The sequence below is a fragment of the Coenobita brevimanus genome, chromosome 58 (genome assembly GCF_032717465.1).
Source record: "Coenobita brevimanus isolate Jiangsu-jjx chromosome 58, ASM3271746v2, whole genome shotgun sequence".
NCBI lineage: Eukaryota > Metazoa > Arthropoda > Malacostraca > Decapoda > Coenobitidae > Coenobita > Coenobita brevimanus.
In genome coordinates, this window is record NC_137011.1 from 3780748 (window position 1) to 3796037 (window position 15290).

The 15290-nt window shown below is 42.0% G+C and overlaps 1 protein-coding gene across 1 annotated transcript in view; it reads left to right on the forward strand.

The window, feature by feature from the left end:
• The first annotated feature begins 6108 nt into the window (after positions 1–6108).
• LOC145402624 (uncharacterized) overlaps positions 6109–15290 on the forward strand; it is a 28990-nt gene continuing 19808 nt past the window's right edge. The window contains exons 1-5 of the mRNA XM_080274617.1: positions 6109–6161; positions 9269–9443; positions 10679–10847; positions 13204–13403; positions 14332–14435. Coding sequence (XP_080130743.1) covers positions 9269–9443; positions 10679–10847; positions 13204–13403; positions 14332–14435 — 648 coding nt within the window. The 5' untranslated portion in view covers positions 6109–6161. The remainder of the gene's footprint in view (positions 6162–9268; positions 9444–10678; positions 10848–13203; positions 13404–14331; positions 14436–15290) is intronic.

The window sequence follows — 15290 nt, forward strand, 5'->3', positions numbered from 1 at the left end:
AGCTGCAGTTCATCTCCAAAACCTAATCCTTCCTAAAGTCCTTTTACCTTGAGCTGGCCCAGATTTGTGTCCTTTTCCAGCATATTGCGCATAGTTCAGTGGCAGAATAAGACAGTACTATGACCCCATATCCCTTCTATAACACTTCCTCATGACTAGCACCATACTGTTAATCTATCGTAAACAACTCAACATTCAACATAGAAGGATGGCAATTTTAGGACAGGTCAGAGTCAAAAGGGTATAACCAAGTCCATTATTTGATCTCCCTCCGCCACCTAATTAAACTCAACCCCATCCTGACTCAACCGTGTCTTTTTTTTTTTTTAATCCATTTCTTGACTCATCTACAGTCCTTATCTTCAACTTTTTTTCTACTCTTCTCCAAGCAGATCTATTACTCTACTCATCCTTATCCCCATAAATGATGTGCAGTAGTTTTTCCATTCTGTTCCATCATCCTGCATAAATTTTCAACCATTTTGTAACTCAGAGTATTGTGAACTTAATTTAATCTTTATAGAAACTGAATTTCACCCTAAGCTTTATCAGGCTGCACAGTAATATAAAAACCCTGATTATTTTTAAACTTCCAGAGATCTACTTTCCGTTCTGCTCTTTAAGTCACCATAAGAACACCTTCAGTCACCGAACACTAGCCTGTTATTTCGGAAGATTCTTGAAGAAAAAGTTCTGAAGCGGTATATGCAGTCGGCCGGTAAGACGCTAAACTGCTCTCTCTTTCTCTTTTTTTTTTTTTTTTTACACAAGACGTGCTAACTTCCGTGTAATAGGAAGCTAGCATACAAAAGGACAGTACCCACTAGTGCAATAGTCTCGTCCACACACACACACACACACACACACACACACACACACACACACACACACACACACACACACACACACACACCAACGAAGTAGTCAAGAGGAAGCCAGGGAGTCTCGGCTCGCGCCTCCCCCAGTTAGACCCTTGCCCCCCCACCCTCCACTGATCCCCCATTTGATATTTCATTTTATTTAATGGGGGCACACTGTACAGCAGTGGGACCCCCAGAATCTGGTCTGGTCACACCTTGGTCGCTTCATTCTTGGAGACCTGGATTGCGCGACTGATAGCTTACACACACACACACACACACACACCGCTCGCTGGCGCAGTGGTAACGTTCTCGCTTGCCATCTGGTAGACGGGGGTTCGCGCCTCGCTCAGGTTGCGAAAAGTTTCACTGACGAAGTGGGTGGTTACTGTCCCCCTTGAGCAAGGGGACGGGTGTGTGGGTGTGTGAAGGTCACAGCCTTGCCCTTAGATCGGACTATATGAGCTCTCAGCTCCCTTCCGGGAGGGTAAAATGCTGACGATCACGACCATCAAGTGATCCTGACCGACCCGGTGAATTACACACACACACACACACACACACACTTACCTACTTAAAGCTCTCCTCCTGCTACAGAAGACGACACCTACTATTCCCACGGAGATTCAGTGTTTCTCATTGTCTTTGGTGCCAATGTGTGTGACTGTACAGACCAATCCTGGATCAGTAAACTTTGCCACACAGTCGGCATGTCAAGTCCGGGTTTGCTGGGAGAACTCTATTTTGGTCGTGCTTCTATTGTCTATGCTCTTCTCTGGTCAGGTTCCAAGTTTCTTCGAGATGAACGGTTCCTTCTCTGCACAGGGCTCGCCATTGTTTTCTGTCCAAGGCTCTAGTTTCAAGATATTTTTGTATGATATTACATTTCTTCAGAGTTGTCCTTTGTAATATATTATATCTCTCTTCTTCTGTCCCCCTGGGTTGTGACGTGCTGCAGGGAGTTGGCCATACATAACCTGGCGGGGAAGGCGCTGCTAAGGGATACGGAACACGTGTGTGATCCATCTCAGCCGCTTTTTAGCCAGCATGATTTCTATGCTGGTTGACTTCGCCAGCCGGAGAATTTGTGAGTAAGGGGCTTTATCCTCCCATGTGAATTCTAGGATGCGCTGTAAGCATGAGATATGAAACAACTCAAGCTGTTTGATGTGACGAATAAGAGGGTGGAGCATATAGCCACGTGTACTTATACCTTCGTCTCGATTCTCAAGTTGGTGTTTTCAAAGACACTGGATCTGAAACATCCAAAAGAGGCTAGGGCATGGGTGATTCGTGCAAGGACTTCTGCGTCAGTATTATGTTTATCTGTGAGCACACTTCCAAGGTAGGTAAAATTTTCCACGTGTTATACGTTTTCGCCACTTATCGGAAATGCAAGAGGCTGTACTGGGTTGTTTGCCTGAGATATCATTTCTGTTTTATTGACATTTATTCGGAGCCCTGCTGCATGGTATATGTTGGAGACGATGGTGTGAGTCTGTTGTAGGGCTTTTGGAGTATGTACTAGGACAGCACAGTCATCAGCATATTAGAGCCATTCTAGTCTTTGATTGTTCTTGAAGACGTCTGAGATTAAATAAGTTATCGTCTAGGCGGATTATTATTCCATCATCAAGGTTCATTTGATGGTGACTTAAAAGGATGACTGCAGTGAGACAGATGTTGCTTTACTCCTACATCCATATTGCACGGTTCGGATTTGCTCCCACCTATGGACACACAAGCATTCATGATGTCAAGCAGGCTCTTCAGGATGGTAAGACATTTGTTTGGAGCTCCAAATTTTGAAAGAGCGTTCCATATAAAAGTTCTCTGTTGCCAGTGCCAAATGCTTTTGGAAGTTCGATCAATGCAACATTTAAGTCACGGTTTTGCTCGTGGCATTTCTCTTGTATTTGTCGGGCAACAGAGAGCATACCACAGGTAGCCTACATCATTCCTTCCGAAATCCACCTGTTTCAGGAAGTGTTGACTCAGTAAGGTGTCGTGTCAACCTGGATAACAAGGCTAGTACTTTGCTAGCATTCACAGGGAGGGAGATACATCTGCAGTTGTCACAGTATGAGCTGTCCCCCTTCTTCTTGTAGATGGTTACAATAGCAGAAGTAGTCATTCAGATAGAATTCGTTCTGAGATTCTGGAATTCCTTTTATAGGGCCAAGGACCTAGGATGAGCCAACCAGTTTTTATGAGCTCTGTTCTTCATTGCAAGGTCATGTATGCCCCCAGCGTTATCATTAAAGCAGTTTTTACGGCGGCGCGTGGAGAAGCCTTGGGTATTCTTCTGCAGTACTTTAGGGCAGTGTCTTAATGTTCAGCCACTCTGCGTCTAGATTTTTGTTGCTTTGTTGTTTGGGTGAAGTGGTGAGCATTGAGAGTGCTGGGCTGTAATAGCGATGCAGAAGGTAGTACAGGTTGCCGCATCCCTCAAAATACTAGCTGAGTTTCTTGGAGGGTGGTCTACGGCACATTTGTGGGCGTATGACTAGCTGTGGTTTGGTGAGTACAAGGTTATTGTCTGTTGAGCACTCAGCACCTTTCATTGCTCAAGTCAAAAGAACTTCTCCTCGGTCTCGCTGCCTTACGGTGACACACACACACACACACACACACACACACACACACAATGAGGCCAATTTAAGGCAGATACATTTCCCAAATGCTTTCGTCTAGCTATGGTTACGCTTTGCAATGTGAATATATCATTGCGAACCATCAGTTATCACTTGAAAATACCCACTGTAGAGTGGATGCATTGTTCATATAATTTTCACTACCTGTTTCCTCCTTTTAGCAAAGACATATGAGTGTCTTTGAGTAAAGTAATTTATCGCAGTCAACTATTTGAACCTCCGTTTTCTCTTAGTTATCTTCAAAGAAACTAGCATTTTTATTGGTAAACTAAACCGTACCTTTCAAGAATGTCACTATGTTAATGATCATAGTTTTTCACGTGTCGATTGTAAGAGGTTAGCAGTGTACCGCAAACAACAACTGGAACACTGGCAGGTATATTGTTGTAGAACAACATTACAGACAGTACCACAATCCTCGTGATCCCTTGTCTTGCAAAGAAGTACAGAAGTCTTAGAGAAATGTGGAACCATATGCAGCCTCGCTGAAGTGAAACTTCCTGCAGGACTTCTCGAGGGTGTAGCACCTTGTTTTAAAAAATCCTTAGGGTTTCAGATTGAACCACCACAGGCCAGTGGCGCAGCCAGGGGGGGGGGAGGAGAGGGGGCACGATGCCATGCCCCCCCCCTTGACTCTGAGGTCGAAAGTACATGGTGTGGTACAACAGCTAATCTGTTGTACCACACCATGTACTTTCCTTTCTTGTTTGTCTCTGAAGCATGGTATATTTCCATCAAACAATTCTATGAATGCCTCATCTGGTCTTCTGACCTCCTTCAGACAAAAAGCGCTGTAAATTAGCTCGACTAGCTAGTGTAGCAGAGAGGAAAAGTTTGAATAATAATGGAGATGAGGTGTCTGAGGAGTATGTGTGGAGTGACGCGTATGGATCGAGTGTGAAATGATGAAGTGCGAAGGAGAACTGGAGTTGTTCGGGAGATGGCTGGTAGAGTTGAGCAGAGGGTGTTGCGATGGTTTGGGCATATGGAGAGAATGGATAATGAGCGATTGGTGAAAAAGATAACTAGACCTGATGTGAGAGGTGTAAGGCTGAGAGGAAGACCACCAATAGGATGGATGGACAGTGCGAAGAGAGCACTGGATGCGAGAGGGATGTCTGTTGAGCAAGGAAGAGTGGCTGTGCGTGACAGAAATAAATGGAGAGAAATTGTGAATGAATAAGTGATGACGCAGCCCTGAGGGGATATTCTCCCGCATTTGGTCTGATCAGCTAGTCAGGTCAGGTGCGGGTAAGGGGATGGGTCTGTTATGATGTGGCAGGGGTAAACCAGCTCTGCTGTCGGGCCCTGCTGCGGATGTCACTGATTGCATTGCGCAGTTGACCCTTGTGCGGTGTGGTGCGGTGAGGACCTGTCCGTTCTCCCCTTGGGGCTAAGATGCGAATGAATGTGTTTGAATGGATGAGTAAATGGGGAGTGTGTCGTCCTGTCTCGGCTACCTCCCTTTCCTTGGGGGAAGCAGTCTAGGTATATAGATAGATAGCAAGAGTTTGGACGTTGTAAGTCCCAAGAGTGAGTTTCGAAAGGCGGTTAGCTTTCCTCCTCCAAAGATTCTTGGTAGGCTACCCCTTGCTTTGGAGTAGGTCCAACCCCAGCTACGGTTAGCTAATGCGTTGCTGCTGGGAGGGGCCATAGATTGATAGAAAGGAGGTTTGAGCAGGTACCTCGCAAAGATGGCTCGGGCAATTACCGCGAGGGGAACACTTTTCATTGGATCCCTAACACTGTACTTGCCTAGTATGGTCTCACCTGACTAGTATAGCCCCACAGATCACTGGGATGCACAAGCTTCTTCATCACCGATGGAAGGCTATAGAATCTATCTCCTATTCCTGTGAGTATATTCATAAGCAGGATCCAGCACTTTGAAACAGGGGGAACGTGATTCTTGACAGAAGTAACCCTTAATGCACATCATGAATTAAAAAAAAAAAATGCTCATTCATTTTGCTTGTTTTAATCATAGGAAAACAATGATGTAGGCAAGTGCAGGTACAATAAGATATTTATTGAATACTAGTATATTTTGGTAAATAACATTGTTCCTTTATTGTGAATAATCATTGGCCCACCGAGAATGAGAAAAAGGGGGCTTACGCCCCCCTAAATCCTTGCACACACACACACACACACACACACACACACACTGCGGTTGCGAACAGACGCATGAGAAAAAGAAGACCTTGAGTAACATTTAATGCAGTGCATCTTGCAACTCGGATGTCTTTGTTAAGCTTTTGTAAGTACTAACATGAAAAGAATTATGTGATAATGCTAAATTCAGATCTCAATCTCCCTGCAATCACGGCGACCGCCTCGTTTCCAAACAAAGATGAGCGCGTTTCACTTTGAAACATTTTTTACATTGCTCAGTTTGAGCCTCTCTGAACTGCGTTACAGATATTATCTGTGTATTATAAAAAAGTTTTGATGCGAATATACTATGTTCGTAAGGGTAGAATACTTGGCGAGTCATCAACATATTCCATCGGAAAATTAGCAAATACTTATGCGCATGCGCGTTGAAGCGGAGTGAGGACGTAGGGCTGGTACCGGCCTTATTTTATCTTGTATCGCTATTGTTATCAGCTTTGTGTGTGGTTATACCAGACTTCAGTTATGCAAGGTAAGGCCCTATTGAAGTGTAGATTAGAATGGAGGGCATAAGGAGCCCGTAGTGAGCGAAGTGGGGTTAAGGAAGTGGAAGTGATGGTCTTTGTTTTGATTTTGACCTCCATAAGTGTTTACCACACCTCAGCTGGCTCACACACCTATTTTCTTCTCCTTCCCTCCCCATACTCCCTCATTTACCCCATTTCTCATTGTCTTAAAAGAGACCCATAGGTATTGTGCCGTAATTTCCCCATATATAGAAAGGAAGGTGGGTTTCTATATTTGGGTGGGTTGGGTTGACATACGTTCAGACAAGTGCCACAATGGGAAAAGAAATTCAGGACTCACGTGCTTCAGGTTTAGGACAGAGAACTGTGTGAGGAGTTGTGTTTGGTAAAAGTGTAGAAAATTCTGTTATTAGAAGTGTTAATATTTCTCCATTCTACTGTACTTCCTGGAGTAATATTACCATAGATCTAGTTTTTGTCAAGTGCATTTTTGTTATTAAGGTTTTTGTAGTAATGTGGTAGACTATATTTTCCCATATTTCACTGAGATAGATTAGTTTAGTTGGCACTGAATAATTCATGATTAATCAACCTTTCTTAACACTACAGTAGGTTGCTGGAGTTTAGATTTATTTACATGAGAGAAATAAAAGTCTGAACGGAAATGGTCTTCTTACGGGGCTTTATTGCATTTTTCATGACTGTTGACATATTTTAGCTAATCAGTACTGTACTGTATCTCAGAAATGGTGTGTTTTCCTAGTGCTTGGAGTTCCATTGCCATTGATGAAGTATATTCATGTACATGTAGGCCTATCCTAACTCAACAGCTGTTCATTCTTTAGTTCCAGCTAACATCCCTGCACCTAGTTTTCATTTCAGCCATCTATCTCACTCATGATATATAAGTCTTTCTCCTCTCTAGCTTGGTAATTAATTTATATGCCAGTGCTTTACTGTTTCATATTTGCTGTGTTTAACTGAAACATATTAAAGTTCCTCATGTTACTGGTATATGAATTTCCTAGTTCCTAGTCATAATACATTACTTTTGTTATGGAATATTGCACTTTGCTGACTAAGTTACTTTTGTGAATCCTAATTAGTATCTTGGTAACTCATTTCCCATATTTACCATTATGTTTCCCAGGCCATATATAGTAGGTATATCCCTAAAGCTCCAGTGTATTTCCCTTTACCAGTTCCTGCATCTCCCATTAATGTTTCTGAGCTAACCCTGTACCGTTACCCATGTACCCCAAGATGATGGTATATCAGAAGTTTTCCCCCTTTTTCTCCCCACATTCTCGATTATATACCACAACTCAGGTTCCCTATGTCTTTAGAGTTCCCAATTATAGTTTCAGGAGTGTTCTTTACTGTTTCTTGTGTTTCCCCGGACCATTACCCAGGTTTCCCATTACAGTACTGTACTATCTAGGTTTCACCACCTTTTCCCACGCTCTTCATTAGCAACTGTGTTTTCAGATTTCAAAGTACCATCCCATTTTGCATTAAGTTTTCCAGGTTTATTAGGTGTGTCAGTATCATAACCAGATTTCCCCATTCAGTTTCTCACATTCTCTCATATATACTATATAATTCCCATATATTAGTTTTAAGTTTTCCCATACCATTACCTAAGCCTCCATTTCTGGCTACCTCTGATATTCCATTCTTCATTACTACTTTTCAAGTTCTTTGTACCATTAAGGTACCCAGGTTCCTCACTAGAACATTTCCCATTCAGTTCTTAAAGTTTCCTATACCGTATATTATTGTTGGTGCTGTAGAGTTACATATTCACATGGCAGCACCAGTATAATCAGCCCAGTTATATGTTTCCCTCAATCCCTTCCCAGTCCCCCAAAAGGAGGGAAGTGGCATGCTGGGGAAGGGGAACTTCAGCATATAATCTTACCAAGTTCATGTTTAAATGGGCCTGGGCAACAAGTACCGTACAACTGTTATTTTTTCCCAGACTACTCAGTTTTATATATATATATATATATATATATATATATATATATATATATATATACCAGTATATAAATGCTTAATGATGATGATTACAGTGTACTGTAAAATGCTGATGCTTGGTATTTAGCCAGAATAATGTTGTAAGAAATTAGGTTAATGTTATGTACCGGTATCACCTACCATTACAGTAATGGCCACTGTGCATAGAATTCTTTTTACTTCAGTTTTGTGTTCAGGGAGGTAGTCAAAGGATTATTTGTTTTGATGTCACACTGGTCTCCTTTGTGATGTGCTTACGTCACTCTCTTATCTCCACTACTAAGACAAATGCTCTTTTGACCTAACAGAGCATGCTTTCCTCTCTCAAGGAGAACTTGTAGTACAGTAACGCAGTTCATACATACTAATTTTCACTTCAGCTCAGACTACTTCAGCAAGGCAAGAACTGTTAGTACTGGTGTTATAAATATACAGTGTATATTTATAATTGAAACTTAATCTGGTGTCACGGTTATTATGGTACTTCCATGTTTTGTAGACAACGAGTAGATATAGATTTCAGACATGGTAGACATTGACTTTGAATCATTTAGTTTATATTTTTATTTTTTTGTTCAGTGGCATAGCCTTTTCTGTTTAATTCATCCTCTATGGTTTCTCATTTTACATAGTTGAAAATACTTGGTTGAAAGTAGGGATGAGGATTATTCAGGAGTGAGTTAAGTTAAACTTCAGGTAACTACTTTGTACTTTTTTAGTTGGATATTTAAGCCCAGATTTTATTGATGTGCTTGCTTGCCTAAATTTTGGTGCAATACCCGGTATGTAAATTCATGAAAAACTCCATGTTATACACTTGCTCAGCTGTTTGATTATGTGGTAACACTGTGAAAGGAGTGGGAATGGGAGGAGGATGGATAGAAGCTATCAGCTGTTCTATCTCTGTTTCCTGTTACCTCCCCCCTCCTTCATAACGGTACAGTTACCAGATATGGGAGTGCCAGGCTACTGCTTTCCTAGCACGTATCGCACAGTTAGAAGTTCAGACTTGTGGGCAAGTGTAAAATGTAGAACTTCCCTTGGGTGTACAGCACATGCCATATAATGTATATAACATAATATGTCTTCGCAGATGTCTGGAGGTGAGGATCGGACTCAGCACTGGCTCCTGACCAGCCCAGCACCAGGGGAGAGTGTGGCAGAGGAGGAGGAGGACCCAGGGGAACCAGACATGCCCTCTCCAGTCCTCTGCTCGTACCCTGCGCACCACCTCCACCACCAACCTTCCACTGCAGCACACTCACCTGGTATGATGCATCTGTGTTCAGTTATTCACTCCTCTTTCCTTGCTGGTGCTTCTGTTCCATTCCCATACTCCTTTCCTGTTCTCTCTTCCATTCCAATCCACCACCATTAGTCATCATCTACTTCACCATCGCCTGGCACCCAGATTGTCTGTTTAGTCTTTCACACTTCTCACATTTTTCTTTCCATGTTGAGGCTCATGTTTCTTTCCCACAACCTTATGTCTCTGACCCATCCCAGTAGCTCTGTCCTTGCCCATCACCACATCCCATTCACTGTTGCACACTTACCTGGTATATTGCCTCTTCTTGTGATTATTCTCACTCTTCTTTCAGCATTGTACTTTTGTTTCCACATCCATATAGCGGTATGCATAATCTTCCCCTTTCTTCTGATTCTTCCTTGCCCTCCACCTCCATCAGTAGCCTTCACATAGCTACCTGGTATATTACTGCTTCATTTGATCATTCACACTTTTCTTTCCTGACAGCTGCTTTTGTTTATTTACTGCTTGCACTCTTTTCCCCATACCCACTTGCTTGGTTTTAACCTTGTGTACAGTGATATCTGTTTTCAGAAAATTCATTCCAGCTTAGGAAAGAGCCACCCCCGGAGTGAGTGGGTAAAGTAGGGATGTTGGTTTACCAGGAATCATTTTCCTAATTTTCTGATTTGAGATTTCGTTGGTTAATTTACATGAAGATACAGTACAAAGTGGATAAGGCAATCTTGACTTCTGAATGTACGATACCTAGAAAGATATGTAAGTAAGGGTGAATTCAGTTATCTTTAACACCTTGTGATAGAACATGAAAGTTACTAAAGTATTTCTTATTTATAGCAGTCATAAGTAGCCCTTTATTACCATTTAATATATCACCCTGCAGCTAGTTCAGTACCGGGTAGCTATTAATCTGGTCATTCAGAGTTTAAAGCTGTAATGCTTTACTGTGCATCCAGATTTAGTAATATTGCTTGTAGACAGCTGCAGGGGTTTAGTTTAGCTTTAACTTAATATCCTGCAATGAACAGAGTGCAAACAGTAAATAGGGTAATTGTAACATTTCTGTCAGCAGTTAAGTACTGGTACCTGTTTTCATTTATATCATTTTACTTTAAAATCACTAGTGTTGTGCTCATTTGTATCGGTGTAAACTGCTTTACATCATCAGTGCTGTAACATGCTAGGACTGCTCTAGTGTTGTCAGTGTCTAACCAATACTGCTGACACTCACAGAGGAGGGTGTAGTATCATCGCCAGTGACCAGTTTGGACTTGGACCGAGACTCCCCCCTGGGTGGTGGGCTGGATGAAGAAGAGGAAGACGAGGAAGGTGGCCCACCCAGCATAGAGACACAGCCACCAGACCACTCTGATGTTTCAGCTATCACATCAACATGGATAAGGTACAGTTGGAATGGAGAAGCTTGGTTGGCATAAAGGGCTTTAGGTATGGTATGGTATATCTGGTTAAGATTGATGTATACTGTGTATTGAGTATGGAGTATGGACTTAGGATGAATTGAATGGTTTATGTGAGTCAGAATAAGGTACCAGTATAGAAAGTGTGTGCAGAAGTTTGCATTAGCATGAAGTGAAGCATCATATGGGAATTGGATTGAGACTGAGGATTATCAGTGTACTGTACAAGGGTAGGTGGACTGATATGGACAGAAAGTTTTTACCTAAGGCAGGGTGAGATTGTTTGAGATATCTTGTTCACACTTCTGAGGCATAGCAGCTTTTTGACATACTGTACGGTAACTGAATTTTCATTTCGACATTGCATTTTTTTTTTTCCACGTAAGACAATTCTCTTGACAATTGTTTCATAACAAGTGCTTGATGCACACAGATAAGACACAAACTTATTAATACCCTTCTCTCTGACATGGCAGTAGTGTCTGACTGCATTTTGAAAAGATGGTGATGGAGAGGGACACCTTTACATGGTGACAACAGTATTACCAGAAGTTCCACTGCCCAATTATACAGACTTCCATCAGTTCCTTTCCAGTCCCCTGAGAGGAGGATGGTGGACTGCATTAGCAGGCCAACTGTAGCTTGTAGTTCACTAGGGCAATAACAACATTAAAAGCAACAGCAGTGATTTAGGCGAGACAGCAGTCCAACACTCCCTCCACTCGTAACGCATCCTGTTAGTACAGGCATACCCCGTTTTAACAATGCATTTGGTTAAGTAAAAACCCATCGCTAGGTGGGGTATCGTATCTCAGGGTAGATTTCACATGTATAGGGATGCTTTTTTGAGCCACGGGATTCCCCCAACCAAGTCCAAAACCCACCCAAACAAGTTTCTAGCTAACCCAAACCCCCAAATAGCTTTAAAAGAAGCAGAACTAAGCCAAAAAGCAGTTCATAACTCACCTAGACCCAAAAATAAAATCTGAAAATCATAAAAAATGTCTGGAAAAAATCCCTCCCTCCACTCGTAACACATCTTGTTAGTACAGGCATACCCCGTTTTAACAATGCATTTGGTTAAGTAAAAACCCATTGCTGGGTGGGGTATCGTATCTCAGGGTAGATTTCACATGTATAGGGATGCTTTTTGAGCCACGGGATTCCCCCAACCAAGTCCAAAACCCACCCAAACAAGTTTCTAGCTAACCTAAACCCCCAAATAGCTTTAAAAGAAGCAGAACTAAGCCAAAAAGCAGTTCATAACTCACCTAGACCCAAAAATAAAATCTGAAAATCATAAAAAATGTCTGGAAAAAATCACTCGGTGAACTTTACCTCAAAATGACAATGTTCACCCCACCTGTGACTAAAACACGTTAATCTAAGTCAAAAAACAGTTTATAAATCAACCCAAACACAGAATTAAGTCCGAAATATCAAAATCGATTTAAAAAACAAAACAAAACCCATCGTTATATCTGGGTTTGGCCACAATACGGCAGGTTAGGGTGGTGTATCTACCCCCATCGCAGTGCTGGGGTATCGTATCTCGGGGTCTGCCTGTACTTCCCTTCAGTACAGTTTGACAATTCTTTTATCCTTTCACTCTGGTACACGTTTTTTTTTTTTTTTTTTTTTTTACTGTGAAACATCATAACTTTTTGATACACTTTTCTCCAAAATCAAAGAAATTTTTTACTTCTCAGTCTTAAATAAAAACCTTCGACACACTTCAAAGTAACACTATATTTTAACATATTGTACTATCTTTTTAAATTAGAGAAGTCCCATGAGATCTTTTTTATTTTGTTCAGCAAGCCACCATTTTATTGTGTTTAGCTTAGGAATGACTTTTCAGCCTAGAGGAGTTAGCTATAACCTTCATCAATCCCTTCACAAGATCCCTCAGTTTAGCAGAATATAAGCATCTCGTAGTAGCAAGACTAAAATAGAAAATACATTTTTGTAATAACGAGGTTAGATTGCTCAAAATTCTAACTATTAAGGAAATCACCCAACTATCACATCCACAAACTGTGGACCAACATTGTCTAATGTATGTGCAAATAGACTGGAACTACCATGGAAGCTTACAGATGAAGTATGGTCGTGACTCAAACATGACATGTATATCATACTCTTGTCCTTGTTATGATTCCTAGGGTTTGAACGGATTGAATGAGTAGTGGCCTCTTTAAATGGGTATGCTGATGAGTAGTTCTTTCTCTCTCATGTTTTTTGGTGTTCTGTGACCCTAAATAATGTAATTCTTAGGTGGAAAAAAAAAAGGGGGGTGTGATGATAATGGTGATGATGATGATGTTCTCACCACACCAGCTCTCATCCTGGATTGGGTTACCCGCTGCTGACGGATGAACAAAATGATGTAGTGGACACCACGGGTCTGAGTGAGATGCCGGGGCTGGAACCGGGGGACTTTGGAGTGGGGCCAGTGTATGGGCCACACATGCCATCCTCAGCCACCTTCAACAGTCCCACCCACCAGCCTGCTGCACTATCCTATGGCGACGTGCAGGGTGGGTTATGTGGATTACCGGTATATATGTAAATATATCTGTGTATATATTTTTTACTTTTTTTCCTCCTCTCCTTTGTGCTAATCATTGCTTTCCCTTCCTCTCTTCTTCTCCTTTCTCTTCTTTCCCTTGTGTTCCCTTCCCCTTCCCTCCCCTCCTCTCTCCATACCATCACTTTCATAGATCATACCGGTACTTATGTTGTAGGGTAGGCTAAGAGTGTTGCTTTGGCTATCTTTTGCTTTCAAATGAGATTTTATTTTTTAATACATTGGATTTTATAATACAGGGGGCAGCTTCAGATAAATTATGGATATCAAAGTTATTTGCTTGATATTCATTAAGGTGGTAGGTAGGGGTGCTCACCATCCACTCACTCGATGTAGTGCTGCTTTGGGTGTCTTCCCTTTCCCCTCTTCTTTCCTACTTCCTCTCTCTTTCTTTCCACCATTCCTCTTCCTTCTGCCTACAGGTGACTTTACACTCCCTCTTCTGTTTTTCTTTCCTTCATTCTTTCCTCTTTCTTCTGCCTATGAGTGACTTTACACTGAGTGACAAGCCAAATGGTTTCCTGTACACCAGGAAACCATTTACTATGATGGGTGGTAATCATATAACCAGATCATGGCACCTGGTGGTTTAGTGGGTAATTGAGGCACTCCAGTCAGATTGAGCCTGTGTAGGTTTATATCCAAGGGGTGATTGGGGTTTTACTGCTCACATAATGCCACTCAGTGATGAGTGATGTTGGTCACTCTCATCTTAAATGTCAGGACCAATTTGCCTAGTCCTGGGTTCCTATGCCCATCACGGGGCGACATGGGATTGGATAGTGGATGGATGGATGGATCAGGTTAGTGCAGGTGTTGTTTTTTAAAAAAGCATTATGGTTGTATCTGAGTGCTATATGAGGTTTCTAAAATTGCAGATGAGAATGCAGTTGGGGGAATCTGTGGTCTGCGTAACCTTGGCAACACATGCTTCATGGCTGCGGGAATACAGTGCCTCGTCAACACCCCTCCCATTGCTCAGGTTAGCTATTAGCCTAATTTCTAACCACAGTAGGGTTGCGCGGATAGCGTTATTTTACTTAGTGATTTCGTGGATAGCGACAGGATAGTAACGATCTCATAGTGAGACGTGCTGCATGAATAGCAATAGGCCACCAAAGATTAGCAGGCTGGTGGGCAGAGTTGCCAGGGTCAGGACCCTGGCAACCCTGATGTTGAGCGCAAGGTGATTGTCACTTGTCGCAGGATGCCATTCCATCCTTTTTTTTTTTAGGCCACATTTACCACATTTATGGTGGATGTGCACTAAATATAATGGCTTCCACCTCTGGCATGGGTCCAACTGGTGGGCAAAATGGTGGCGGTCAATACAAAAAGTCGGAGAAAGGAGAAGGTGGAAATGGGGGGGAAAAAAAAACCTGGAGTATATATGTGTGGTAAACTACAAACGAGAATAGAGCCACTAGTAGGCTAGGCTGTACCAGTATACTCAGCATTCAATAAACAGCACTCAGAACCAATAAAAAGTAGGTTTGTTTAACCTTCTTGCATGTTGAATATACAATAGTTTAATATTGTTGAAATTCTACTTGTAGTTAAAGATGGAAAATAGAGATGTAGTTGAAAAAGTCCCAGACTAACTTGATTTATTTAGGCAAGAAGTTTGCCCCATGGATAGTGATGTTGGGGACAGACTGATATTGTCGTTATCTGTGTGGCCCTACTGTGTGTTTCTGTTCCCATGCTCCCGAGTGTTGAGTTCAGCGTAGGTAATGGTGCCAAAGCCTTCAGTTTTTTGTAACCACATCATCCATCATTAACATGTCTTGTTCCGACATGTTTATTGATTATTACATAACATGCTGAAGGGATCAGA